At 43.9% G+C, this 27682-nt stretch overlaps 1 protein-coding gene across 13 annotated transcripts in view; it reads left to right on the plus strand.

The window, feature by feature from the left end:
- MAGI1 (membrane associated guanylate kinase, WW and PDZ domain containing 1) overlaps positions 1-27682 on the plus strand; it is a 489041-nt gene that overhangs the window by 344079 nt on the left and 117280 nt on the right. For all 13 annotated transcript variants that reach the window (XM_079957815.1, XM_079957821.1, XM_079957818.1 and 10 more), the window contains exon 3: positions 15487-15606. In XM_079957815.1, coding sequence (XP_079813941.1) covers positions 15487-15606 — 120 coding nt within the window. The remainder of the gene's footprint in view (positions 1-15486; positions 15607-27682) is intronic.

Below are 27682 nucleotides of genomic sequence, written 5' to 3' on the forward strand. Positions count from 1 at the left end.
TTTCCCAAATGGGGATGGAACCTGCAATCTTGGTGTTCATCCAGTAAGCTTTATGACTCTCCTTTATCCGATCTAATACATTTGTTTGTTGGCTTTGAATGTGTGTCATTATGGTGTGTGTGTGTGTGTGTGTCTGTGTGTGTGTGTGTGTGTGAAGTTGTAGCTGAGCATGATTCAGAGGTAACAGAGAGCCTGGAGCAGCATTTCCCAGCCTTTCGCTTTCTGGAGGTATTGGACTACAACTTCCATCAGGCCAAGCCAGAGCATGGCCAATGGTAAGGGATGATGGGAGTTGTAGTTCTAGAACATAGTGAGGCCACCATATTTGTTACTTCAGCCCCTACAGTACAGGAAACAGTTTAGTAAAGATGCCAGGCCCAAATCATTTGTGGTTGTGTCAGCAAAGGTCCTCCCTTGCCTTCCCCCCCCCCAACCCCATTGCCTACATAGACTTTTTCCTTGGCAGATGTTTAGAAGCATTAATAATTGTGTTTTCCCCTTCACCTCTAAAAGCTGCCTAATTTGGCTTAGCAGTCAGAGTGAAAAATAATAATTAATGTGACTCATCCATCTAGAAAGTGTAACACATAACACAAAATGAATTGAAATAGTGCCCCAGAAATACAATGTGTTATATGTATCATGATATAATTTTTCCCTGTAGAAGGAAGTGATGCAAATGAAGAGAGTTATCAGCTGATGAATTAATTTGCATCTCAGGAAGCCTTGTACGGTTTCTCCCCCCCCCCAAAAAAAAACCCACCTTGTTGTGATTTAATAGTTGTAGAGATATTTTTTTTGTAGCTAAAAATGTAGAAGAATGGCATAGCCTGAAACCAGACTGTAAATAATTCATTTTGCAGGTAAAGTGTTGGTATGTTAAAGCCTAAGAATAGTGGATTATAGCAGTAAATTCCTATCTTCCTGCTGTTCCACAACACTCTGTTGTTTGTGCTTACACTTAAAGGGGCCACCTACAGAGAAATCTGCACTCCCTCTCTCTACCTTGGATGAAATTAACTTCTCATTGCGGAAAGATATACAGTACATGTTTTTCCCCATTCCATGTGAAACCTGGATGTGGCAAGAGAGTAAGCTAAAGTAATTCGTTCTTCCTGTCGCCACTTCTTTAAGTCCCTGCAGAACGTGTCTTCAACCTCTTTTGCTCCCAGCCCAAGTGCTCCCAAGTGCTAGAGCAGGGATAGGGAACCTGTGGCCAATCACATGCTGTTGGACTCCAACTCCCATCAGCCCCAGTCAGTGTGGCCATTGGTCAGAGATGATTGGAGTTGTAGTCTAGCAACATGTGATTGGCCACAGGTTCCCCACCCCACTGTCTAGAGATTTACTTTCTATTATAAGGAGAGAATTTGATCCATAAACTTGTACAGCAGAAGTTAAGGCGAGGCCAGACCTCTGCCCTTTCACTTTCCCACTGCTGGGGGTGGGGGAGAGCGGGGAGACTCATGTCTCCCCCCTCCTGAATCAGTCCAATATTAGCACATCTCTTTCCCTGTTTACCCAGACTGCAGTTTTCAAGTGGCAATAATTAACATTAATGTCAATGATATTAAAATTACTCACAATATAGCGTGAACAATAAAACCCATCTCAGCCGTGGATATGTGTAGCATCGCTAAGTAAAGTGCCAGTCCTATCAGCTTAACCTCAGCAACAAGATCTAATACAGCTGCAAAGGTCTTGAAATGCTTCCATAAGGTGGCCAGACTCTGGATTTAGTAAGCCAAGAGAAAATAATCCAGTGGAAGAGTGTTCTGTAACTGGGGGGCAGTCATTGAGGACACGATGGCATACTTCCTGTTGCAGGTTAGAATGCTGGCAAAGGTGGTATGTTTATTAATATCTGAGATTAGAATATCTAATATCAGCACCGCAATACCTCAAGGACCATCTCTTTCCATATGAACCTACCCGGACCCTGAGATCATCTTCTGAGACCCTCCTTCATGTTCCTCCTCCTCGAGAGGTCCGGAGGGTGGTAACATGAGAACGGGCCTCCTCTGCAGTGGCTCCCCATCTATGGAATGCTCTCCTCAGGGAAGTTCGCCTGCGCCTTCATTTAGGTGCCAGGCAAAAAGGTTCCTTTTTAACCAGGCCTTTGGTTGACCTGATTGACGTCCTATACCCTTTTAAAATGTGGCTCTTTTTTGAGGGGCACTATTGGGTTATTGTTCTTATTTTGATTTTATTTATTGTGATCTTTTCTGTGAACCACCCTCCGGGTATAGGGCGGTATATACATTCAGTAAATAATTAATAATAATAATAATAATAATACCCAGAAATGATCTAAGTAATTGTCCTTAATCATGGGAGAAGAGGTAGTCTCATTGATAATTAAAATAGAAAGTGTCTGCATAAGGAAGAAAACCTTGATAAAAACAGTTCTTTGGCAAGCTGCTGCAATTGCTTGTGAAACTCCCTCGTCGTTGTAACTCAGTTTGGAGTATTGAATGTGGAGAACTACGTAATTGCTTTTCTTTCTGCCCTATCCAACTTCAGTTCCTTTAGTCTTGCGCAAGTAGAAAATTGCAAGTTATCCGAGCCAAGATGTACAATGGCTTCCCTATGAATAAGAGCCAAAAGGAAAGGAAGAGAGCAGATGTCCGTCTTGTTGAAAATTGGCATGTCACAGGAGCTACAGATTTGTAAGAAACCAGTGAGGTTATCCCAGTTGGAAGTCCATTAAGTTTATAGCATTTCACAGCTTCTGCACTGTGGGAAGAAAGCACACTGTAGAGAAGTTGTCTCTAGTGTTCGTTGTTCAGGAATAGGAGCGCACTGAATAAAGGCAACCCTATAAATATGGGTTGTAAATGTGATGCTGTGGTGTCGAGATGCCAGAGACGACGAGAATGTCAAGTCTTCAGTAAACAGTCCTGGTCTACATGTGCGGTAGACCGAGAGAGTGGACAAATGGACAATGCTGTTTTGGACCAGAGGCGGGGAATCACAGCTTTGAACGCTCCGTTACAAAATCCCCTTGCAAATAGACAGCCAGCAGGCAAAGGGCTGGCTTGTATTCACCTTCTAGTTTGAAAATTGTTGGGGGGATTCAATTAACAATTCACCCCACCCGCCTTAAAAATATGAAAGCTTTGTGTCAGGGCATTGTCTGGGTGTGCCAGGAGCTGTGGGACCCAGCCAGTAGTCAGGACTGAAGAGCAAGTCAGGACTATAGGGAAAACCAGGAGGCAGCATCAAGGAGCAAGGGCAGGAGTCAGGACCAAAAGATAACCAAGGATGCAGGAATGTGCCAGAGCTCAGGAACGCTTGGCAAGATTCAGCTGATACAGGATGATTTTGATACCCTTTCCTGTCCAAGAAGATCCAGTGGTCATGTTGGACCGGAAGAGTCTGTCAAATGTTGGAAGGTTCTTCTCTTAGAAGACTGCTGCCTGCAACACAGGCATGTCCAACTCCCAAGAGACTCTGATCTACTCCATATAAAAAAACTGGCAGTGATCTACCCATTGTCATTGAAGGGAGGAGGAGTGCGTGTGAGGTGGGTGGATTGCCCACAAATTGTTAAGCTTTTTGGGGGAAGGATTGCCCATACTTGTTGAGCTTTCTTCCATAACTTTTGTGCATGATAAGGATCCCAGGATCAGCAGGGGATCTACCAGTAGATCACGATCTACTGGTTGGACATCCTTGTACAGATCAGGCAACTTCTGACACCGTGCCCACCTGCACTATGCATTTAAAATAGTAGAATTCCACTTTCAGCAGTTGTGACTTCCCCCAAAGAATCTGGGTAATGGTAGTTTGTTAAGGGTGCTGAGAATAGTTAGGAGACCCCTATTTCTCTCTCTGTTCCCCCCAAAGCTACAGTTCCCAGAGTTCCTTGGGGAGAGGGATTGGTTGTTAAACTACTCTGGGAATTGTAGCTCTGCTCACTATTCAGTATAGTTTGAATTTCCCTTTAATCACGGTGGTCATTTGCTTGTCTGTTTTTCTGTAGATTGTAAAGGTGATCTCGAGATACTCTTTATCCTGTATGTCAGGGATCAACAAGGTTTATCTTGCCTGGGCTGGATGCGTCCCTCAGAGATCCGTCTGTGGGCCGGATCGTGCACGTGTGTGAGCGCGCGCACATGCAATTTTCAGCATCTGTGCATGCGCAGATGTGACTTCCAGCGCTGCAGAAGCAAGTCCTCACGCTGCGCTGCTCTGGTTTAGCGCAGTGCGTGAGTGGGCAACTCAGTTCAGGGGCAGCTCATGGGCCGGTCAAATGACCTCTGCGGGCTGCTTCTGGCCCATGGGCCTTAGGTTGCTGACCCCTGCTCTAGGTCTTCCTGGAAAGTTAGTGACCTCCACTAATCACTTTGTGCCTGCCCTTTGCCTTGGTAGTTTCTTCCCAATCAATCCATTGTTTGTTGTGTATTACATAAAGGAACCTTGAAAGTCTGCGTCTCCAAACAAGTCTTTATGGCCCTAGAGTTAACTAACATGCTTGCTTTCACTGTGGCATTGCTCTGTTGCACAACATTTGGTTTTGATATATTGTGATTTATTGGTTAATTTATAAATAAAGAGCTTGTGTAATGTCTTGGACAAGGTGTCAGACACTAGACGTGGAAACCACTGGGGGACCCCCAGGGCATAATCACAATGTCTCAGCCCAGCCTGAGAAATCAGAACTCTAAACAGGTACACCCAAAGACATTTAGCAAGGGGTTACCAATGGGGTGCCTGTCGGCACACATATTAATATTAATAGTATTATATAGTATGTTTTGACTGGTGCCCAGAGGATTTTCTCCCCACCACCACCACCACTGTAGGCATGGAAGAAGCATGCAGTTGTAACCAATATAATAGATTGCAGTGTGTTCGTGTGTGTGTGTGTGTGTGTGTGTGTGTGTAGCCACAATAGTGTCATCCAGTTTGCATATATGTCCACAACAAGCCCAAAAAGGTTGTCAACCCCTTTGATTTGGTGATCCTAAATGTCTAGATTGCACTCTTAAGATCTTTTGTGACGTTGGAGGGAGATCCTGCGTTTCAACTTTTGGCTCATGCAGTTCAGTCAAAGCTATGCCCCTGCATCTTTTTGTGTCGTCAGAAGGGAAACCTGCAATGCACTCCTTAAATCATGCTCTGCATTCACTTCTGGCCACTTAATATTGAAGGGAAATATTTGGTGTCTTGCCCCAGGTGACCATTTAGAATGCTTGTATGGTTAGCTGGCACTGATTGCAAAAACATGTTAGGAATTATGAGGAGTAGTAATTTTATCTCGCACCTCATCCTAAAAGCCTCAGGCCAGGAAGAGTATTTTTTAAAAAATAATAAAAGAAAACCTGGATCTAAAATGCATGTTTAAAAATGAATTAAATCTATATGAACCCTATTCCACTAAAAGCTTAAAAGGAGTTAACTCTGTGGCACTTATTGTGTAATCCGTTGACTTCTAATTGCTTTCTGTCACAAGGTAGCATTTATTTGGCATATTATTTTGCTGGCAGTTAAGTGCATCCATTCTGCACAATGTTGGAATGGAAACTGATGTTGCTGTTACTTACAAAGGATGTCTAATGTCTAGACACCACGCAAACACTTTTCAATATCTTAACTTTATCCCTTGTTTACAGCATGAGCATTGTTCACCATACAATGGTCATTCATAATTTGGGGAGCAGTCCTCAGTCAAGGTGCACATACAGGGTTCTGGTGTGGGGTGATAGTGTGACATTCCAGGGAGCATTGAAGTTCTGGTACAGGCAATCTCTTTCCTTCCCCACTTGACAGTGATTAGACTCTCACAGATCCACACTGGATTTGTAACCTGTGGAGTGATTTTGGAGGGCGAGAGTTTAAGGAGAGCTGCTTCTCACAATTATTATTTTTTTCTGTAGGATGAGATGAGAGAGATTCTGCTTTGTAACTCCAGCAGGAGATTGCTAACTAATCTACTGAACCTTGCACACAGGAGCAGGCTGTAGACATAGCCACATGCTAGGTTCTCTGTACATTAACAGGTGCTTGTTGGCTGGGTTGGAGATCCTCAGAAGATCCTCTCTCTTAGAGGGGAAGCGGAATTCAGAAAGCTTGAGGAACACTACCAAACACAAAGTTAAACCAGAGATCTGTTTACATCAAAAGAAAGTAGATTCGGTTGAAACACTCTAAAATATTACACAAGTTCAGCAGTACAAAAGCTTTTATATTGTGGTAATTAAACGCAGAAAGGTAGTAACAGGGGCCAAGGCATAAAATCTTGGCTTTCCTTCTAGATCAGCGATCTAGTACCAAGCCGTGACTTCTCTCCCTTCCAGTGATACCGTTGATTTTCCTATTCCTGTCGTAGAACTCATTTTCCGCTTCACTTTGTTCTACTTTAAGCCACTCAGTTGTAGACCATCTAAGACGGCTCACCAACCCTCCTCTTGGCTTGAAACCTTATTGCTATAATCGGTACATTCAACTGGTGGCATTCTATAGCTTGCTTGCTTTCAGGCAAAGTTCCAGGGATATAAATCTAACAGCCCACTGTTGTGATCACACCATTGCCACCATCTTCCCACCCTGTGGAGTCTACAAGGAAAGGATTTGTAGGTACCTGCTAGGGATACTCCCGATATGGGTATGTTCCTTTAGGAGCATGAATTGTAACAGACAACTCTTGGGGTCTGTGTTGTCTCTGCAATTCTACAACATTGTTCTGAATGTCCATTACATAAATATTCTACCAGATTATAATTATTGTTATACATCGTTGTCATAACAAGCCCACAAGTTACAGTGGTGCCCCGCAAGACGAACGCCTCGCAAGACGGAAAACCCGCTAGACGAAAGGGTTTTCCGTTTTGGAGGCGCTTCGCAAAACGAATTTCCCTATGGGCTTGCTTCGCAAGACGAAAATGTCTTGCGAGTTCCTGCGGGGTCCCCCCCCCCTTTTCCTAAGCCCTAAGCCCTAAGCCACTTATCAGCTGATCCGCTGATAAGCCGCTTATCAGCTGATCTGCTAAAAGCCGCTAAACTGCTAATAGCGCTAATCCGCTAAGCTGTCAATGGGCTTGCTTCGCAAGATGAAAAAACCGCTATACGAAGAGCCTCACGGAACGGATTAATTTTGTCTTGCGAGGCACCACTGTATTTGACCTAGTAACAGATTTAAGGGTTTACTTCAGATGTGTGTGTGTGTGTATAATAGCCCTGGGAAGGGTTGTTAATTTATTATTATTGTGTGTGTTGACAGAACGGAAATTCATTGCTTGCTTCTGATTTCTTTGTGGCTTTAGAATGCATTGGTATCTCGTCTACAATGAGGAGCAGTGTTGGATTGTGTGCTGCCATGAAATAATAATAATAATAATAATAATAATAATAATATGTTATTTATACCCCTCCCATCTGGCTGGGCTTCCTATTAGAGACTGGGACAATACAGCTGTTTCCACCAGTTCTCTGTTCCAGAAGGAAGTAGCAGGTACTAGGAACTGTGTGATGGGGAAATAGAAAGCTACCTTATACTAAGTCAGCCCATGTTGCTCAGAGTTGTTTGTCCAGCTGGCAGCTGTCTGTACTGAAACTGGCAGGGTTTCAAGCAGGAGACTTTCCCTGTCCTACCTGGAGATGCCAAGGATCAAAGCTTTTGCTTGCAGGGCGTGTGCTGTCCACTCTGACCTGTGACCTGTTCCTTTAGGTGCATTGATGTACTCAATTAAGAATTCTCAGGGTATGAAACGGCACTCTTTACAGAGGTTGTGAGCACTTGCTGGGGTGTGTGTGTATGTAATCTTTCCTCTTTAATTTTCCCATTCTGCCCAATCCTTCCCCAAACTGGCTTTTGTGTGTCACTTTCAGGTTGGATCCGGATGTGCAGCAGGGGCTTGTCCCATTTCCCAATCAGCTTTGCACCTTTTCTCCCTGCATTGCTTGTGCCTTTATTGCAGGATTTCCCTAGTTTCTCTTTAAAGGGATTGCCATTTCATATTGTCTTTCTTCTCCTCTGATCTGCTTGGTTAGATCCCGGGACAAAAGCGGGCTCTGCCAGTCAGGTCTGGAGGATGTGGAATTGGCATATTCCTCATACAGAGAGAGGCAGGCTTCCACTGTGTTGCATTAACCTGAAGTGTGATGACACATTACAAATCCAAATAAATATATAGCAGATACAGTGGTACCTCAGGTTACATACTTAATTCGTTCCAGAGGTCCGTTCTTAACCTGAAACTGTTCTTAACCTGAAGCACCACTTTAGCTAATGGGGCCTCCCGCTGCCGCCGCACCACCGGAGCACTATTTCTGTTCTCATCCTGAAGCAAAGTTCTTAACCGGAGGTACTATTCCTGGGTTAGCGGAGTCTGTAACCTGAAGCGTATGTAACCTGAAGTGTATGTAACCCAAGGTACCACTGTAGTCAAAATGAGTGGACTGGTAATAAACATACTGTTTTTTTTATCAGATGTTTATAGGTAGAATAGTTACCCAACTGTTTTTAATACTCCAGATCCTGTATAATGAATATCACACATGTTTACTTTTTGGCCCTTTGCTTCCCCTTCTGAACTATTGGGCTGGTGTGGGTGCGATTAATTTGTCAAGCCTGACTTTAGAGACCTGCTCTACAATCTATTCACTCAGCTTTTAGGGAAATTAGGATCAAGTAGTTCTCCTTGCAGAGGGACCAAACTGACAGTAGTTTACAATGTATGGTGGACATTTCTTGGAGGGCAAATGCCCTTAGGAGCCTGAATTGCCTTGGAACAACAGCTGTTGTTCTTTTGTCATTCACAGTCCCTGCCAGGAGTCAAGGAGGAACAGAAGTCTCCCTTCTCCAGACAGCAGCTGTTCCTCTTCATTTGTACACTGGGTTGTAGAGAGAAGCGGGTAGCAGCTGACTCCTCTTCCCACCTGCACATAAACAAGTTTGCATGTATCAAAAGTGAGGGGAAGAGGTCTGGGTTGGAGTCCAGAGTCACCACCCACTCCCACTGTTTCTGCTATGGCTTTAGCACTGCCAAAGTTGAGCTGCTGTTTTCTTCCTTGCTGTAGAATGTATCCACTTCTGCTTCTGTTTTGATGCAGTCACTTATGAAAATTTGAATGGAGGAAAGAAAGATAATAATAATAATAATAATTTATTATTTGTACCCCGCCCATCTGGCTGGGTCTCCCCAGCCACTCTGGGCGGCTTCCATAAAAACCAAAAATACACTAAAATATCACAGATTAAAAACTTCCCTGAACAGGGCTGCCTTAAGATGTCTTCTGAATGTTAGGTAGTTATTTATTGCTTTGACATCTGATGGGAGGGTGTTCCATAGGGCAGGCGCCACGACCGAGAAGGCCCTCTGCCTGGTTCCCTGTAGCTTTGCTTCTCGCAATGAGGGAACCGCCAGAAGGCCCTCGGCACTGGACCTCAGCGTCCGGGCAGAACGATGGGGGTGGAGACGCTCCTTCAGGTATACTGGGCCAAGGCCGTTTAGGGCTTTAAAGGTCAACACCAGCACTTTGAATTGTGCTCGGAAACGTACTGGGAGCCAATGTAGGTCTTTCAAGACCGGTGTTATGTGGTCTCGGCGGCCGCCCCCAGTCACCAGTCTAGCTGCCGCATTCTGGATTAGTTGTAGTTTCCGAGTCACTTTCAAAGGTAGCCCCATGTAGAGCACATTGCAGTAGTCCAAGCGGGAGATAACTAGAGCATGCACCACTCTGGCGAGACAGTCCACAGGCAGGTAGGGTCTCAGCCTGCGTACCAGGTGGAGTTGGTAGACAGCTGCCCTGGATACAGAATTGACCTGCGCCTCCATGGACAGCTGTGAGTCCAAAATGACTCCCAGGCTGCGCACCTGGTCCTTCAGGGGCACAGTTACCCTATTCAGGACCAGGGAGTCCTCCATACCAACCCGCCCCCTGTCCCCCAAAAACAGTACTTCTGTCTTGTCAGGATTCAACCTCAATCCATTAGCCGCCATCCATCCTCCAACCGCCTCCAGGCACTCACACAGGACCTTCACCGCCTTCACTGGTTCTGATTTGAAAGAGAGGTAGAGCTGGGTATCATCTGCATATTGATGGACACCCACTCCAAACCCCCTGATGATCTCTCCCAGCGGCTTCATATAGATGTTAAAAAGCATGGGGGAGAGGACGGAACCTTGAGGCACCCCACAAGTGAGGGCCCAGGGGTCTGAACACTCATCCCCCACCACCACTTTCTGAACACGGCCCAGGAGGAAGGAGCGAAACCACTGTATAACAGTGCCCCCAGCTACAGGGTGCCAACTTTTGGGGGGTCCTTGGCACATTTACAAACTGGAGAAATTGCTGTGGGCATCAAACACACAAACCCTTTCCAACTATATTGGAGTGGGGTGGGGTTCCCATGACTCTTTGACCCAGAATGTGACCCGAATCTATGGAGCAAGACTTTCTTGAGGAATCCTCTGTTGGGATACTGCCAGGGAGACAAAGTCCATCATGCCCCCACGCCGATGCCGGACGATCCATCGATCTCCTGTAGATACAGTATGTCAGTTAGCGACACGAAGCCTCAGAAATAGCTTTCCACATTCCAGAGCTCGTGCCCGCTCTATCAGCAGAGTTCGCACAACGAAAGATGCACTCAGGAGAGCATATTTACAAGTTTATTCAGCATTGGTCAGAACAAAGAAAAAAAAACATGACTGCCTGCTTCGATGTCTCAGGCACAGAGAGAAAACGAAAGGATATACGAAACAAAAACTTCCTGTGAACAGGAAATACGCAGGCTGTGACACAACAACCTGCTCCCTTTTTAAGGTGGAACGGAAATATCCTAACATCCTCTTGGTTTAAGCTTCTTTGAGGGCCTGGACCGTGAATAAGCAAACTAAGGCCCGGGGGCTGGATCTGGCCCAATTGCCTTCTAAATCCGACCCGCAGGCGGTCTGGGAATCACATGAGTAGGGAATTACATGAGTAGAATGTGTCCTTTTATTTAAAATGCATCTCTGGGTTATCTGTGAGGCATAGGAATTCGTTCATCCCCCCCCCCAATATAATCTGACCCCCCACAAGGTCTGAGGGACAGTGGACCGACCCCCTGCTGAAAAAGTTTACTGACCCTTGGGGTAAAAACTGGCTCAACAATGCAGCATCTTTGGGTTGTTAGGCACACAGTCGGCGTAGAGGTGTTGGAGCTGGGTGCATTTTTCAGGGTTTTGTCACAGTTTATTGGGATAGTTCTGATTATGTGTCACAGGTAATTAGTTCATACTTGTGCCTGGCCACTAATCAGGTTTCCTTTTCTGGAAATATGGAGCAGGTTGTCTCTGTCTGTTCCATTTTCGTGTTGCCGTCAGCAGATCTGCAGAGCTCTCCTTCTCCCTTGCCTACCATTTAACTGTGATTTAGGTGACAGATGCAAAAGAGGTAAGGCAGTCTTTCCAAATTATCAGATGACATGGCTGAAGAGGGTGACCTTTAAATGATACAGGATCCCCTGAGCTGTTGAAGATTTTCAGAACCACAAGAACATAGATATTATGTGGAGACCCTCTCAGATGATTCCAAGTTGAATGAGTAAAACTATGTCACTGATTCAAAGAAGTCAGTAGGGAGACACACCCAACTACACTATATGCAAAAATTTAACTTTATACTTTTCGAGTTCTGCATATTTTGGCATAAGGCTTCCTGGGAGATAATAGTCAAAATACATCCATTTACCATTCTTCTACCCAGCTCGAGAATGCAAAGCTTACTAGTTTAAATTGCCGTCATCCAAATCAATTCACTCTACTGACCACAGCCAAAGGTAAAAGGATTATTTAAAATGTACCGGTATATTTAAAAGCACACAGATGGATTGGAAGGGGCCCTTGGTGGGCGCCAAAAGTGAGTTTCTGGGGGTACTGTGGTACTACCCTAGGACACAAAGATTTTTTCCAGAGGATTATTGTTAGGACCTCCCCTCCCCCAAAAAAATCACCCTTGTCTTTCATCTGGGTAAAAGACACTCCTGCCTTTAATTTTCCTGCCTTTAATTTTCTTCTGCTTAAGAAAATGTATTTGATAGAGTACCATTCACTTCTCCCCACCCCCAAAGAGTTGGGAATGTTTACAATATTTTACAAATACAAGCCCAGTTCAGATTATCTTTTGAGGCTTCGTGTCCCTGTGGTTTATGAAGCCAGAAACAAGGGCTGGGACCAAGTTCCCTTCCTCCCCTCCTCCTTTTCGGTTCTTTGGAGTGAAGGTGCTGGCTGAAGTCCCCTGTTAAATCTCTGCTGGGAAACTCTGGATTAATGTCAGGTGACAAACCAGTACAGGGGTCAGCAAACTTTTTCACCAGGGGGCCGGTCCACTGTCCCTCAGACCTTGTGGGGGACCAGACTATACTTTTTTTTGGGGGGGGAGGAACGAATTCCTATGCCCCACATATTTATTTTTAAGCACATATTCTACTCATGTAAAAACACCAGGCAGGCCCCACAAATAACCCAGAGATGCATTTTAAATAAAAGGACACATTCTACTCCTGTAAAAGCACACTGATTCCCGGACAGTCCGTGGGCCGGATTTGGAAGGCGATTGGGCCAGATCCAGCCCACGGCCCTTAGTTTGCCTACCCATGAACCAGTAAAATAAGCCAGGATCACAGCATGGTTTATGAAGACCTGAAAACTTGTCCCAACTACCCCATCATAAACTCTCTAACTATTCTCATTTGTTCATGCACATCCCTAAACTGCTTTCTGAAGACTGTTTATATGCTTTAATTGTGGTGCAATATCAAATAATTGTTTTAATATAATGCAAAAGTAATTGAGGTGACTGAATGCAGGCTTCTTGAAGTGTTGTTCTAATATTACAGTAAGCAAGTTTCTGATTAATTTAGCCTCAGGGTGTCAACTTTTATTAAGCAACCTAACAGGAAACCTTGCACAACAAAAGAAGTGCATAGCTGGGAAAGAGCAGAGAGAGACAGTGAGCAAGAGCTCTGGTTTTTCAGAATAACTTTCTGACTGTGGTCTAATTTTGGATTCCTTTCAAGTGGTTTTAACGAAGTTACTTTTGCTTGGGAACACGTTCTTATTCAAAGTTTTATCATTCAAACGGTTTCAAAATTTTGCAAAATGCTTCCCTGAGCATTTTAAGTGCTTTTCTTTTCTTCAATATCTGATGTTTTAATTTCTCTACTAAATTCCCTATTAATTTAGATCGGTTTTTGCTGAAAGGAAAACTCGAAACTGGAATTTCTTTTTGACAAAACTACTCCTTAAAAAGAAACTGATTGTGTGAAATCAGTTGCTCAACTGGTTTTTATCTCAAAACCTTGCAGAGTAGGTAGAGTCATGGCCTCTGACACTGTTCTTTAGAAATTAATAGTGAAATTTGGGTTTTTCCCTGTTCAGGAACTCAGCAGAGAAAAGGGTGAACTTATTGCTGATGTAAAGATTGCAGGGGAAAAGAGACTGAATTTGGTTTGCCTGTTTTTCTGTGTCTCCTCTTAAATAACATTGAACAGGAAAACCCTCCTGAGTTGGTAGTAAGTGTGGTTTGTAGTCATTGTGTACACCCCAGATGGTTCATAAAAACCCTTTGAAATGCCATCTGTCAGGCGTGTGTCCAGCCGGCAGCCTGTCATTTCGCTACAGAAAAGCGGAGGCAGGAATTCCCTTGCCCCTTGTTTTCTTTACTACCTTTCTGAATTGTCGTTGGGAACATTTGCTTAGATGCAGTGAAGCCGAGAGTAATCCTTGCGCTATGCAAAAATGCAGAATGTGGGCGTTTGCAGCCCCGTTGATCCCACAAAATGAGAGGGACTTGCCAGTGATACTATATCTTAGGCTGCAGTGGAAATTGGTATGTTTTAAGTTACTAGCTTCTTGACGTTACAAGGCTCTTCTAGGTGCGCAAGTAAAAATCTTCAGAGCGCAAGTAAAAAGCCAGATGAGATGCAATGGGTCATCTTAAGTGTGAATGAATAAATCAACATCCTGGGAAACTCTTTGTTCTCTGAGCATCCTGGATGAGCAATGGACTTAATTTGTGCCTACAAGAACAAACTCCATCTGATTCAGATGTGCTTGTTTTTGCTCTGAGCACTCATTGCTGAAGTAGAACATGGAAACTTTAAAGCCCTACAGTTGTATCTCAGTAATAAAGCAAGTATACTCTGCCTTGGTTTGTGAATTTCCCTTCCCCTGAAGGATGTGTGGCGTGCATGTATTTTGGTTGTATGTAGAGAAAACTAATATGTGTAGCTCTTCCACTGAAATTAATGGCAGATGGATGCACTTTGTTGTTGTTGTTTAGTCGTTTAGTCGTGTCCGACTCTTCGTGACCCCATGGACCAGAGAACGCCAGGCACTCCTGTCCTCCACTGCCCCCCGCAGCTTGGTCAGACTCATGCTGGATGCACTTAGTTATATTTAATGGGTTGGATCCAGAGAAACACTGGGTTAAAGGAGTAGGCATGGGAGGTAAATTTTGCACCTCTTGTTCCTCCCTAGAAAAACTCTCCCAAGGATGAGGGGTTCCTGCTGAATGGGGTGGTCTGGGGTGTCAAGAGGGAAGGGGGAGGAATTATTTTTAAATATTAGGAGGAACGAGGAAGCACTTTCAGTGAGAAGCAGCTCATCTTCCAGCCTCCCCTTCCATTTGTGTTCTTTTAGGTCCAGCCCATTATTATCTAAGCCCATCTGAATTCATAATTCTTACAGAGTGTTTTAGCAGACCACCCTACGTTGATAGCAAAGGGCCTCTGCAACATTCAGATTTCAGCATCCCTAGAAGATTAAGAGCAATGGCTTGAAACAAGTAGAACTATTCAAATGCCTTAGAAAATTAGTCTGCAGTTTTGACAGATGTGTTGATGTAATGTAAACAAAGGCGGAGAAGGATGATAAAACGTTAGTAATTGTCATAAAAAGACAGATGGAAAATGTGGGGGTGGATGCCAATAAATATTTCATGCAAGTTCTGGGTTGTTGAGGAAAGCTTTGTGAAATCGAATAAAGCGAGTTTTCACCCAAGTTCCCCAGCATAAGTTGACTCGGAGAGGATATGGGATTGGGGAGAATTTGCATGGTGCTTCCCTGCAAAGGCCAGAAATGGATTCAGTTAAAACGTATCTTGCAGACACCTGGACCAGAGCCAGGGCCGGACCACCCATGAGGCAAGGTGAAGCAACTGCCTCAGGCAGTAGGATCCACAGGGACAACAGATCCAGCTTCCAAGAAATGCATCACCCGCTGCTGCAAGCTTATGCCATTTTTAAAAAAATGCAAATCTTTTAAGGCACTGCTAGACTGCACTGTGCTTGGTGTGGGATGGTTGTTGTCGCAGACAGTCATGTATGGTGCTACTTTACTTTGTCTTTTTCCTTTGGTACGTGGCCTCTTTCCCCAGAAGATCGTGGTTCCATTTCCCTCAGTAGTGTCTTGATGCGATGATACTTGTTTTGCCGTGATGGTGGTAAGGAAGCCTGAAAAGTCATTTTTGTTACCCTTTTTTGTCTCCCCTTAGGCACAACACGTCCTCCACGAGAAGGAGAAGTGCCTGGTGTGGACTATAACTTTCTGACTGTGCAGGAGTTTCTTGAGCTTGAAAAAAGCGGGACTCTTCTTGAAGTGGGAACCTATGAAGGTATGTCGTAGTAATGTGGGCTCAATGAGATGCCCGTGATGAAGGACAGCTTCTAGAAATGCTTGAGGAACTTCTTTGGGAAACTTAGGGCCACCGCTTGCTTTTTATTATTGTAATGGCACCATTTCAATCCCAACCCCTTTAAAAGCTTTAAAACAGTGTTTTGAAAGGTAGGAATTAACATGGCAATGCTGAGGATTGTATTGTATTGTATTGTATTGTATTGTATTGTATTGTATTGTATTGTATTGTATTGTATTGTATTATTTTTTAACTGTTCTTCATCAAAGATAGATCCCAGGGCAATTTCAAAACGTTACACAAAACAGAACCCAATTCACAACAATAAACAGATTAGGAAATTATTAAAAAGCAGCAATAAAAGAGGGGTGTTTCTATGCAAACAGCTGCAGTGCAACATGAGAATAATATTAAACCTAACAACAACAACAACAACAACAACAACAACAACAACAACAACAACAACAAATTCCCCTCAACAACAACAACAACAACAAATTCCCCTCAGGGCTGCATGAGCAAACACTTCTTATTAGGCATAAAGGTAAAGGTAAAGGTACCCCTGCCCGTACGGGCCAGTCTTGACAGACTCTGGGGTTGTGCGCCCATCTCACATAAGAGGCCAGGGGGCAGCGCTGTCCAGAGACACTTCCGGGTCATGTGGCCAGCGTGACATCGCTGCTCTGGCCAGAGCCAGAGCCAGAGCCGCACACGGAAACGCCGTTTACCTTCCCGCTGGTAAGCGGTCCCTATTTATCTACTTGCACCCGGAGGTGCTTTCAAACTGCTAGGTTGGCAGGCGCTGGGACCGAGCAGCGGGAGCGCACCCCACCACAGGGATTCGAACCACCAACCTTTCGATCGGCAAGCCCTAGGTGCTGAGGCTTTAACCCACAGCGCCACCTGCGTCCCCTTCTTATTAGGCATAAGAAGCCTAAAAGTGTAGGGACCATCCATACTTCTAAGGAGAGGGAGATCCACATTCAGAGGGCCACTATAGAGAAGACTCTGTCTTATGTCACTGCAGCCATCATTGAGTATAGTGTCCCCCCGCCCCCCATTTCATGACCTAGATTGGCTAATTTGCAGGGTTGGGATGTGTTCCCTCAAATACTTAGACCCCAAGTTATTCAAGTCAAGCATGCCAGCATTAACACTTTGAAGTGAGCCTTGTTACCTATAGGCAGGCAGCCCACAGAGATCCTGCAAATATGTCTGCGTAGGTTCATCAATGCTGCACTAACCACTTTGGATGTGTTGGTTTGTTAATGGTGCTGCAGCCTGGTTTGACAAGTGCTGCCTTTTAGACTGCAATCCTTTACACACTTACCTGGGAGAAAGTTCTGTAACATTTAGCGACACTTTCTTTGGGTTGAGTTGAATGGGATTGCTTTTCGCTAGCCTGAATTAGCCTGTGTTTGAGCTTTTCTGCCTATAAAGCAAATAGTTTTTCTCCTTCTTAAACTTAGGGAGGCTTCCTAGCTGAGATTTGAAGAGGTAATGACATTTGTCTTTTTAATCTACAGAAAAATGCTAAAATTACAGTAACAAATGCTGAATTATAGGCTGAGAATTTAGAATATACAGGTCCTGTGCCCACCCAACTATGGGAGTTTATAGTTGACAAGTTGCAGTGATGGGAATCACTAGTGACCTGCTTTTCAAGTTTGTTGTGAGAATGAAGAACTATAAATAATTGTAAGGCACTTACTAGTAGTAGTAGTAGTAGTAGTAGTAATAATAATAATAATAATAATTTATTCCCCAGCCACTCTGGGTGGCTCCAGAAAAATATTAAAGTACAGTCATTCATCAAATATTAAAACCTTCCCTAAACATAGCTATTAATACAATTGTTACAACTTTAATGACTTACTCAGCATCTTGGCTTTTGACTGCAAGTTATGTAGGACTTAAAGTTGGACATCTTTATTATTTTCAGGGTGAGTAATAATATTAATAAACAGTAAGCATGTGTGTGTTTGTGTGTGTGATGCCCTCTGGATGTTGAACAACAATTCCCAGCACCCCCAGCCAGTCAGGGATGATAGGATTTGTGGTCCGACAATATTCAGAAGCTACCATGTTGGCTGCTGATGTTCTAGAGGCAGGACAAGAAATGCATTTATAGATTTTTGTCAAGTCACTCAAGGCTTCTTTGTATCACAGCAAAGTACCATCCCGTCCAAGTTTATTTCATTTAAGAGTATTTTAAGATTCTATGATTCATCCTCTGGGCATGAAGCATAGATTTGTCAAGGAGAGGGAGAAGTTATATTTAATTACTTCTGTCGAGGTCTGTTCAAAATGTAATAAGGTGGCCTTTTAAAACAACAAGAAGTCATACATTTTGAACAATGAAGATTTAGTTCTGTTCGGAAGCAATTAACAACTCAGTTGCCTTAGGAATATTAGTCAAGGGTTCCATTGTGTTTCAGAACCTCGTGCTCATTATTTTTTTATTAATAAAATAATTCAGGCCTGAATTCCAAATTTATGGAACTTTGCAAATACTTGCAGACAACTCCTAAAACTGACTCACTCCAGTTTTCATGTTTACACATGAAGCTGTATGCATAGGAGTGTTCAGTTGTGTGCTCTGAGTTTTTCCCATTCTTTGCAAATAATGGAGGAGCCCTCAGATAGTTTATTGTTTATTTTATTTACCATTTAAAAGATTTTTTAAGGCTCTCTCATTCATCAGTTTGATGCCAAGGTGGTGTACAAAGCAAGGCCAAATACACAACTATAAAATATAACAACTGTGGAAATACTGGCAAAGCAGTAAACCATCGTCAGAGAGACTACACGACTGAGATACAGCTGTTATGATACAGTTATGGTATCATAACAAAGAAGGCTTGCTCTTTCATTGAAACATAGCATGTAGAAGCTTTCTCTGACAGAGCTTAGGACACAGACAGGCTGCTATCAGGAGAGACACTCCGCGATTGAAGGGTTTAAAAGTTGAAAAGTACAATTGGGAGGAAAGAGGGGGGAGGGAGAGAGGGAAGAACAGAGGTGGGGGGCTGTTGTTCTTTCATTTTATTGCCTAGTGGGGTTGTGTCAGTATCATGTGGATAGGTCCTTTGTTTATAAATACACACTCAAATTGAATAATTTCCACATAAATCATAATTATATCTAAAATAAAGATACAAAAATTAATATCAATAACAGCAACGGCCCGTCCCCAACAACCCCCACCCTTAAAAAAACCAACAATACCCCAGCCCAATAGCTGAGCCTTTGTAGGTGAATTGATAGGACCCCACCCTCCCAGGCTAGGTGGAAAAGTCCTGCAGGCCAGGGAGCAGGTTTTCCAGGACTCAGAACCAAGGTGGAACAGATTAGGTGGTTGTAGATGTGGCATATATTGCATGGCGAGGCCCCAAGCCCCACCCCATTTCTTAGATAATGAAACACACGGACTCCAATATTTTGGGTTAATGGGATAATTAAGGCCACAACTTTATTGCTTACAGATGTGAGCAGTATTGGCTTAGGCATTGGAACTGAACCAACTATATCTGACTCCTGCCCACCATGCAGGTAGTCTCATAAGGGTCAACTACCAGTAGGGGGAGCTCTGTTGATGCGCATCAACTGTGAGCTCCCCCAGGATCACCGATGGGGTCGTGGCATGGCCCTAGCCCATACTCGGGCTTCGGACAGGATCCACACCCCCACATCCCTTTAACGGAATACCCTTAAAGAGGAGGGGCAGGTGAAGGCCACTACCTCCCCTCCCATAAACCAGGTTTACCAATGCCTAACCGCCAAACCTTACAAAGTTGTGACGATTGCTGCAAGGCAGGCAAAAACCATGTGGCTGGTGCCAATTTGCCAAGTGGGAAAATTCCTACCTGGCCCCCGTACCAGGCGACCAACTGTAATCCATAGCAAGGCCAAGATGGCGAACGCACAAAAATATGGTGGGAGGGCGGGAGATCCGACGCAGAAGGAGAAAAGGAGACTGAACCCCGGCCGCACAGATGTTTAAATCAGGTGAGCCACGTCCCCCGGTCAACCAGTTTGGTTGTGACGCGGCCGGGACTCCCAATGACGCCCCCTGCTGTACACAGAGAGTGCTCATGGCCAGCCTGCAATTCCGCCCCCCTGGGAAGGTGAGCGGTTTTGTCAGGAGCAGAGCAATTAGTTTCCATTCATAGAAAAGATGTACTTACTAATGTTTCTATACAACAGATCAACTCGGTACAGTGGTACCTCAGGTTACATACGTTTTAGGTTACAGACTCCGCTAACCCAGAAATAGTACCTTGGGTTAAGAACAGTTTCAGGTTAAGAACGGACCTCCAGAACGAATTAAGTTCTTAACCCAAGGTACCACTGTAATCCGAATGGCCCTTTAACCCCATTAGATCACCAAGATCTAATTGCAGTGGAATATTTTATTTTCTCCTTATGCTTATGCTCTTTTAAAACTTTTTTAGGCAATGCCAGTGTGATGTAGTGTTTAAGAGCGGTGGTCTCGTAATCTGGTGAACCGGGTTCGCGTCTCCGCTCCTCCACATGCAGCTGCTGGGTGACCTTGGGCCAGTCACACTTCTCTGAAGTCTCTCAGCCCCACTCACCTCACAGAGTATTTGTTGTGGGGGAGGAAGGGAAAAGGAGATTGTTAGCCGCTTTGAGACTCCCTAGGGTAGTGATAAAGTGGGATATCAAATCCAAACTCTTCTTTTTCTTGATAGTTTTCTTTTTGAAATAACATCAGTGTTGTGTAAGTTCTACTTTCAAAAGGTGTTGGTGATTATTATTTCTTTGGTCTTTATTACTTTTCAACTTATTTCCAACACGATGCAATTTGTCCTTGACAAGGGTTGGCAGTGGCCTTTTAATTTCAGAAAGTTGAAGTTATGATGAATGCATTGTTGAGATTTCATTTTGTCCACTGAAGGCCACTCATTCCACCCGCCATGAGAAAGGAGCTATTATGATTCTGCGTTGTTAGAAAGCTGAATGCTGCTCACTGCAGTACTGTTATTTGGGCTATAATTTAATGGTCTGTGGATTCCTGAGATAATATTTGGGGAGCTAAGGTAACTTTGCCTTATCCAAAGGAGCCTAAAGGGTAACAATAAATGTGGATCTGTGTAAAAGGCGTCAAAGGGTAAATTGTGAAATCTAATCCACTCACTAACTTTTGATAAATTACAGTCTGCAACACAGCAACCAATCAAACAGATGGTAAACAATTTTCTACTCCATCAAAACCTTACAAATTATCTTTGGCTGGAACCAAACGTTACCAAAGACTTGAGTGGAGTTTTTCCCACCCCGGCAATTAACTGATTGTCCTTTGCAGTGTAGAGAAAATGTTGATGTGATGATGCCACATCACTTACTATGTTTTTATATACCTTGGACCCAGAGTGCCCGGGGCCACCCAGTTAGATGGGCAGGTTACAAACAATAACATTATTTTGTGGTCCCTCCTATGATATCTGTATTAATGGTTCTACACACCTGCTCATCAAATGTTTCTGAATTGCTATCCAGGCATTGAAGAAGGAAGGGGCACATGTCCGGTGTCCATTTGGTCCAGTGTAGCACAGGGGAATCTGTCGGCTTCCAGAAGTTTCCGGACTCCAGCTTCCATCATTCTTTCCCATTGGGTGGTATTGGTTGGGGCTGGAGGGAACTTGCAAGTCTCAGCAACGCCTGGAAGCTCACAGATTCCTGATCCTGGACACAGTATTAAATCCCTGGTCTAGTGTTACGTGTGAACCACCCCATGTGTGTCCTATGCTATGATCTCCTCTGTTGCCGCTTGAATCTAGTTGAACTTTGGCTGGATGCATATGGCTAGAAACTGCTGTGCAAATGGTCAGATGTAAGATGTTGTGGGTCTGTTTTGTTTTGTTTTTTTGTTGCTCTTGGTTAAAGAAGCTCAGTCAAGCAAGCTTGTCCCTGACATACTTTGGGAACCGCTGTATTACCATATGAATCATGGGTGCGGATTCCCACCCATGTGCTACAATTTCATCTGGAAGAGAAGAGGTGTGCAAAGGCTGGAGAAAGAAGTATCAGTGGAGGGAGTCCTATTTGCCATGAAACAAACACCCCTCTGTAGCCTGGAACTTGAGTGTGCGGAGTGCCACTCGTTGATTGCTGTGGGCAGCCTACAATGAGAGACTAGGATGAGGCCAACAGATTCAGGGGACCCTCTTTGTCGAGAGAGATTTTGGGGTGACTTGTGGGTTTCTTTGGGCTCTGGCTGAGAACCAGGGTGTGTGGGCTGAGTCCTGAGGGAGAGCCAGGAGCATGAGAGGAGGTGCGTGGGAAGGCACATTAGAAGTTCTCTTACTGATACCTGTATATATTTATAGCATTGCATAGATTTGCATTGAGGCTTCATATTTGTCTTTTTAGACTCATACCACACCACTTAGATCTATTTTATATGTCAGGTGCTACAGGTATATAAATGACCTAAAATAAAATAAAATAAAACAAAAAATAAAATAAAATAAAATCAAAGGCATTTTAACTTTATCACTAAATTGTGGCAGATTGATATCCTATAGATGCAGAATGGGCTCCAACTCTTAGGTGCTTCTGTCAACAATTAAAAACTTACCTTGTTACCTGAACTTTTTCTGACCATATCAATTCTTGGCATTTCTGGCTACTACAAGTCATACTGTTTTATTTCTATATTGTATTTTCACGTTGCGAACTGCTCTCAGAGCTACGGATGAAGGGCAGCAGTCCTTACATGTAATTTATTATTCTTATAAATGACAATAATAATATTTCTGCTTTATTAATACGGTTTTTGTGTTATGTTTTCTTATATGCTGCCTGTTGTATTATTCTGTAAACTTGCCTTAGTATTTCTGTGAAATAAAAGGTGGCGTCAAAACGATTTTAATAAATTTGTTTAAATAAATAAAATCACTTTTGCATCCACAGTGAAATGCAAATACATGTGCAAACCAAGACGATAATTAGATATTGATTGGGCATTTTTATTGGGTACCCCCCTCCAAGTACAGTGGTACCTCGGGTTAAGAACTTAATTCGTTCTGGAGGTCCGTTCTTAACCGGAAACTGTTATTAACCTGAGGTACCACTTTAGCTAATGGGGCCTCCCGCTACTGCTGCGCTGCTTCTACATGATTTCTGTTCTCATCCTGAGGTAAAGTTCTTAACCCAAGGTACTACTTCTGGGTTAGTGGAGTTTTTAATCTGAAGTGTTTGTAACCCGAGGTGTTTGTAACCCGAGGTATCACTGTAGTGCTGTGTTTCCTTGAATGCCTTTTCTCTCCTCCCCCTTCCTTCCCCTTGCTCTTTTCTTAGCTTTGAATGAGTAGGTCTCCAGACGGCAGGTTGATTTGTTCTACACGCGCTTTGCTTTGACTGTTCTCCTTATTTGCAGTGGGTGTGTTGTGCTAAATCATAGGGTGGTACTTCTGCTTCTTAAGTGGTTGACAGAGGCAATTTACATTATTAGGAGGTGAAAAGAACAAATGGGATACAATGGAGGAGGCCTTGGAATCAGGATAGCATTCCCATCAACATTCATCGCATACAACAGGCCTCTGGATCAGCTCAGCATTTTAGCTGCCGGATAGTCAAAGTCAGCAAAATAGGAATGTTTCATTTATGAGTGATAGAATTGCCCCCTAGCCAGTTTTATTCTGTCCTTGCATCCAGGGGCCATTTACCTTTACCTTTTTACATTTCCATGCCATTTTAATTTTACGTATTTATTGCTTTCCCCTCCTCCCCATAAGCTTCCATTTTATCTCCCCACCCCCCTCCTGTAAAAATGAATACCTGAAAAGGGATGAAAACCTGAAAAGGAGATAGCCTTTAACAGAGGATGAAGCATGATAACTATTCCACCAGTTAGATGATTATCGAGAAAAAAGAAACAGAATAGACTGCCTCCGAGAAGGTTATCAAGGCTTTGCTGTGTATTTCTGCTTGCAGTCAGTGACATATACACACGGCAGTGAAACATTTGGCATCTGTTTTGACATTTGTGTCTCTACCTTGTTAGAAAACCAAACTTAACCTTTAATTACTGCTGCTGACTGAAGCCAGGTTAACTTCGTTCCCCCTTTTGAAAGGGAAGCATACCGCTTATGCTCTTACGCTCTGGTTGGATCCTCGTCTAATTTTCCGTGATGTTGAATTAAGATGCAAAAGGTGATTCTGACATTCCTAAAAAGGCTATGGGGTTACAGGTTGCAGAACTTCAGTGGTGACCAAAATGGAACCCAGAACCGAACAGCAACAGCAACAACAACAACAACAACATGTTTAACTGCAAATCTAGCAGTAGGAATTTGTGGAGTAAGCTAGGAATCTTGTGTTGGGAGTATTCTAAATTTCATTTGTTCAACCCAGCCCAGGAATGGGAATTGGGATGTAGACATCCCAACTTCTTGTTACCGTTGCATGCATACCATTTTGAAAACTTGTTTTGAAATTTGAACAATGAGTGCAGTGGAGGGTACAGTGGAGAGGAAATCTACTGTGGAAAACTCACTGCTTTGGATACCAACCCTTTTGTTGGCTGCAGCTTCAGAGTCCAGTTGAAACATAATGGGAGCTGAGCTAGAGCAGCACTAGAGGGATTATGCCATTTTAGGAGAAGCCTGCTTGGAGATTTTTTTTTTTCAACAGGCTTATCAGCCTCAGTCTCCTCTATAAAACAGAGCAAAGAAAAGATCAATGAAGTGTTGGTTCTTCCCTCTCTCCTTCCTTCCTTCCTTCCTTCCCTCTCCCCACCCCCACCCCCTGCTTTTTCTGGCTTTATATAGAGCACAGAAATACCTTCTCTTAATAAAAAGTGGGTCTGCTGTACCTTCCTTATTTCCATTAAGGCTTTTAGTAGAATAAGTTGTTTCCTTTCTATCAATAATGCATGTATGTGCATTCAAGATTCAAAATGAAGGATGAGTTAAAGGTGCTGCTCCTCCTGTGGAGATGAAAACTTTATGCTTCATTACAGAGATTTGAATGGGGTGCATTGAGATTTGAAACCATCCTTTAAAAGCAGATTGGGGCCGTTGCCCCACAACCACCTCCACCCCACGGAAACTTGGAAATAAACTTCCTCCCATGGCCCGAGCCTGGAATTCTGAATTTCTCTAAGATGTTAGAGCCAATGTGGTGTGGAACTGAGAAGAGTGTTGGCCTGGGGCCTGGGTTCAAACTCTGCTAGGCCATAACTCTCAAACACTATATCTTACTTAGCCTGGCCAAGCTCAGATGGTGGTTGTGAGAGTAAACAGGGGGAGTCCTTTATGTCGTCCTAAGCTCATTATAGAAAGGAAAGAAGAAAAATGTAATAAGAACAATGTGTTTGCTGTTGTTAAAAACACACACCTTATTAATACTCCCTAACATTTTCAGAACACTGAATATATTAAAGCATAAGACAGTCCCTGTTTGCAGGCTCACAAACTAGTGGACACGATACACAAGGAAAAAGGAATGGGAAGAGAAGAGGAAAGAATGCACCAGATAGAATCCATCTTTGTGCTGCTGGTTTTTCAACATATGTGGCAAAATGAAGCATTCTATCCCAGACTGGACTCGTTTCATATGTGAAAATTATCCGGAGCTGATAGCTTGATTTTGACTTAGTTACGCAACTAAGAGGTTAATTCAGAGCTGAAGCACAGCAGCACCATGCAACATTGTGCAGTAGATCTTGTTCACCTAAAGCACTAGCAGCAGTAAAATCAGGCAATATTACAAATCCTCACCCGTATCAGGATATCCCCTTACTCTGTGATTTTAGTGAAGTCTTGGATCTGCTAAAGGGCTTTATTGAGACAACTGTAGTTCTTCCAAACAACAAACCTCTGCTTGTACAGTAGATATTTCTAATAACTTTTAAACCTGACTCTTTAACTCCTCTGTGCTGTTTGTATTAACCTTTGGCCCAGGGTTCAGTGAAGGTATGTACAGGGAAATCAGGCTTGTACCCATTCCCCCAGTGGCGTAGCGTGGGGGGTGCAGGGGGGGCGCCGCACCGGGCGCAACATCTGGGTGTTAGGGAAATCCACGGGTTAGGGGGCGCAAATCCACGGGTTAGGGGCGCAAATCCATGGGTTAGGGGGCGCAAATTACTTGCCTTGCCCCAGGTGCTGATAACCCACGCTACGCCACTGCATTCCCCTCACATCTTCAACTGGACTTGAATTTTGTACGTAGGTGGATAGGAATCCTGCAAAAGATTGAACCCCCACTCCACCTCTGACCTCATGCTATCTCACATGAGTTTCATTTCTTTCCTTTTGGGGGGAAACTGCGGCACAGTATCACATCTTCACCAATGTTAACACTTGTTAGCTTTAAACAAGAGAGTGTGTGGCCAAAATGTGTGAGCAAACACTGGTTTGCTTACATGCTGTATATATAAACCACACCTCTCTTCCTCTCCACCAAAGAATCCTGGGAACTGCAGTTTGTTAAAGGTGCTGAGAGTTATAGCTCTGTGAGGGTTAAACTACATTTCCCAGGATTCTTTGCGGGGGGGGGGGAGGAACATACTTTAAAGGCACAGTGTGAATACTGTTGTAATCTTCAAGCCTAGTCAGAGGAATGTGCCATTCTCCAGGCACCCGGCTCAGATTACTTGTTGACCTCCCTGTCAGCTACTCCCGGCAGGAGACAGGCGGGGTCTCTATCGGCGATCCTCCTCAAACGTGAGAAGAACACACCACTCTTCCCTCCTCCCTATCTTCCCCAGGAGGGGGAAAGAGACAGACAGAAATGTATTTACATGCCTTTATTTCTGTCTATGCAGCAGTACAGAGAAACATGTCTGCACTCTTCAAACACCAACAGCAGAGAGAGAAACAAAACTCCACCCCTGTACTTCCAGTACATGTCAGGTGACACACTGAGCTAACATCCGGTGCTCAGCACAGTGAATAGGCTGTCCCTTTGCTCCCACGGTACAGTCACAAACATCAACATCCTGTTTGGCTTTCCAGCCAGCTGCAGCTCGCTGCATTGCTCCTTTTTCGTAACATCCTCCCCCAAAAGAATCAATGCGTGTTGCGAGCAAAGCTTGATCCAAAGAGGAAAACAAACAGTTGTTATACACATAACACTCCCCTGTTGTTTCAGTTCCACCCTTGGAACTCCCCGCCACTGGATTCCCCAGTGTACCTCTTTGGTTGTCTGGCTTCCAAGGAATGAGTGCTTCTGCATTACCTTGGCTAGCAACTCTCTGTTGTGCCTTTGTCTCTGACTTAGACACAGTTTCAACCTGTCCTCAGTTGTTTACAACAGCAACACATGCAACAGCTAAGTTGGCAAACTCTTCTGAATACCTCTTAGGTGGTACAACCTTTGTTACTCTCTCAGACCTACGTATGAGGTGCTGATCCTCTCTGCTCACTGGTTCAGTCTCAGGACTCTTTGGAGAACCAGTACCAATGGTAAACAGTGGTTCATCTTCCACCTGTGAAGGTCTAGCTATTGTGTGAGATTTCCTCTCAATGACTGTGACAACTGAGCTCCCTGAGCTATCACTGTCTTCCTCATCGGTACCACTGTAATCAGTAAAATCATCATCATCATCTGAATTGTCCTCTGTGGGAAATGTGTGAACAATCACTCTCTCCTGTTCAGGAGCACTCTCTAGATATTTTGTGAGAATCACCTGACCAGATTCAGACAAAATTACTCTGTAGAGACCCTTTTCATATCCCACAAAAATGCCTTTGACATTCATGTCCTCACATGAGACCCAAAAACCTTGAAATGGGCAACAGAAGGTTTTCTATGGAACAGCTTCTCAAAAGGAGAACTTCCCAATTCTTTTGAAACCTTTCTCAACCACGTATAACAATACGACATTAGCGACTCCGCCCAGAACTCATGTGGCAGATGTGAACTAAGCAATTGCGCTTGCATCCCCTTTTGCAATTCTTTGTTCACCCGTACACATACACCCCTGTTCCACGCTTCCGCTGAAACAGCAACTTTGTGCCTTATCCCTTTCTCCTGCAGGAAGTCCTGAAAATCCTGTAAGAGAAAAACTGGCTTCTCATCTGTGAAA

Source organism: Podarcis cretensis (assembly GCF_951804945.1).
Source record: "Podarcis cretensis genome assembly, chromosome: 2".
NCBI lineage: Eukaryota > Metazoa > Chordata > Lepidosauria > Squamata > Lacertidae > Podarcis > Podarcis cretensis.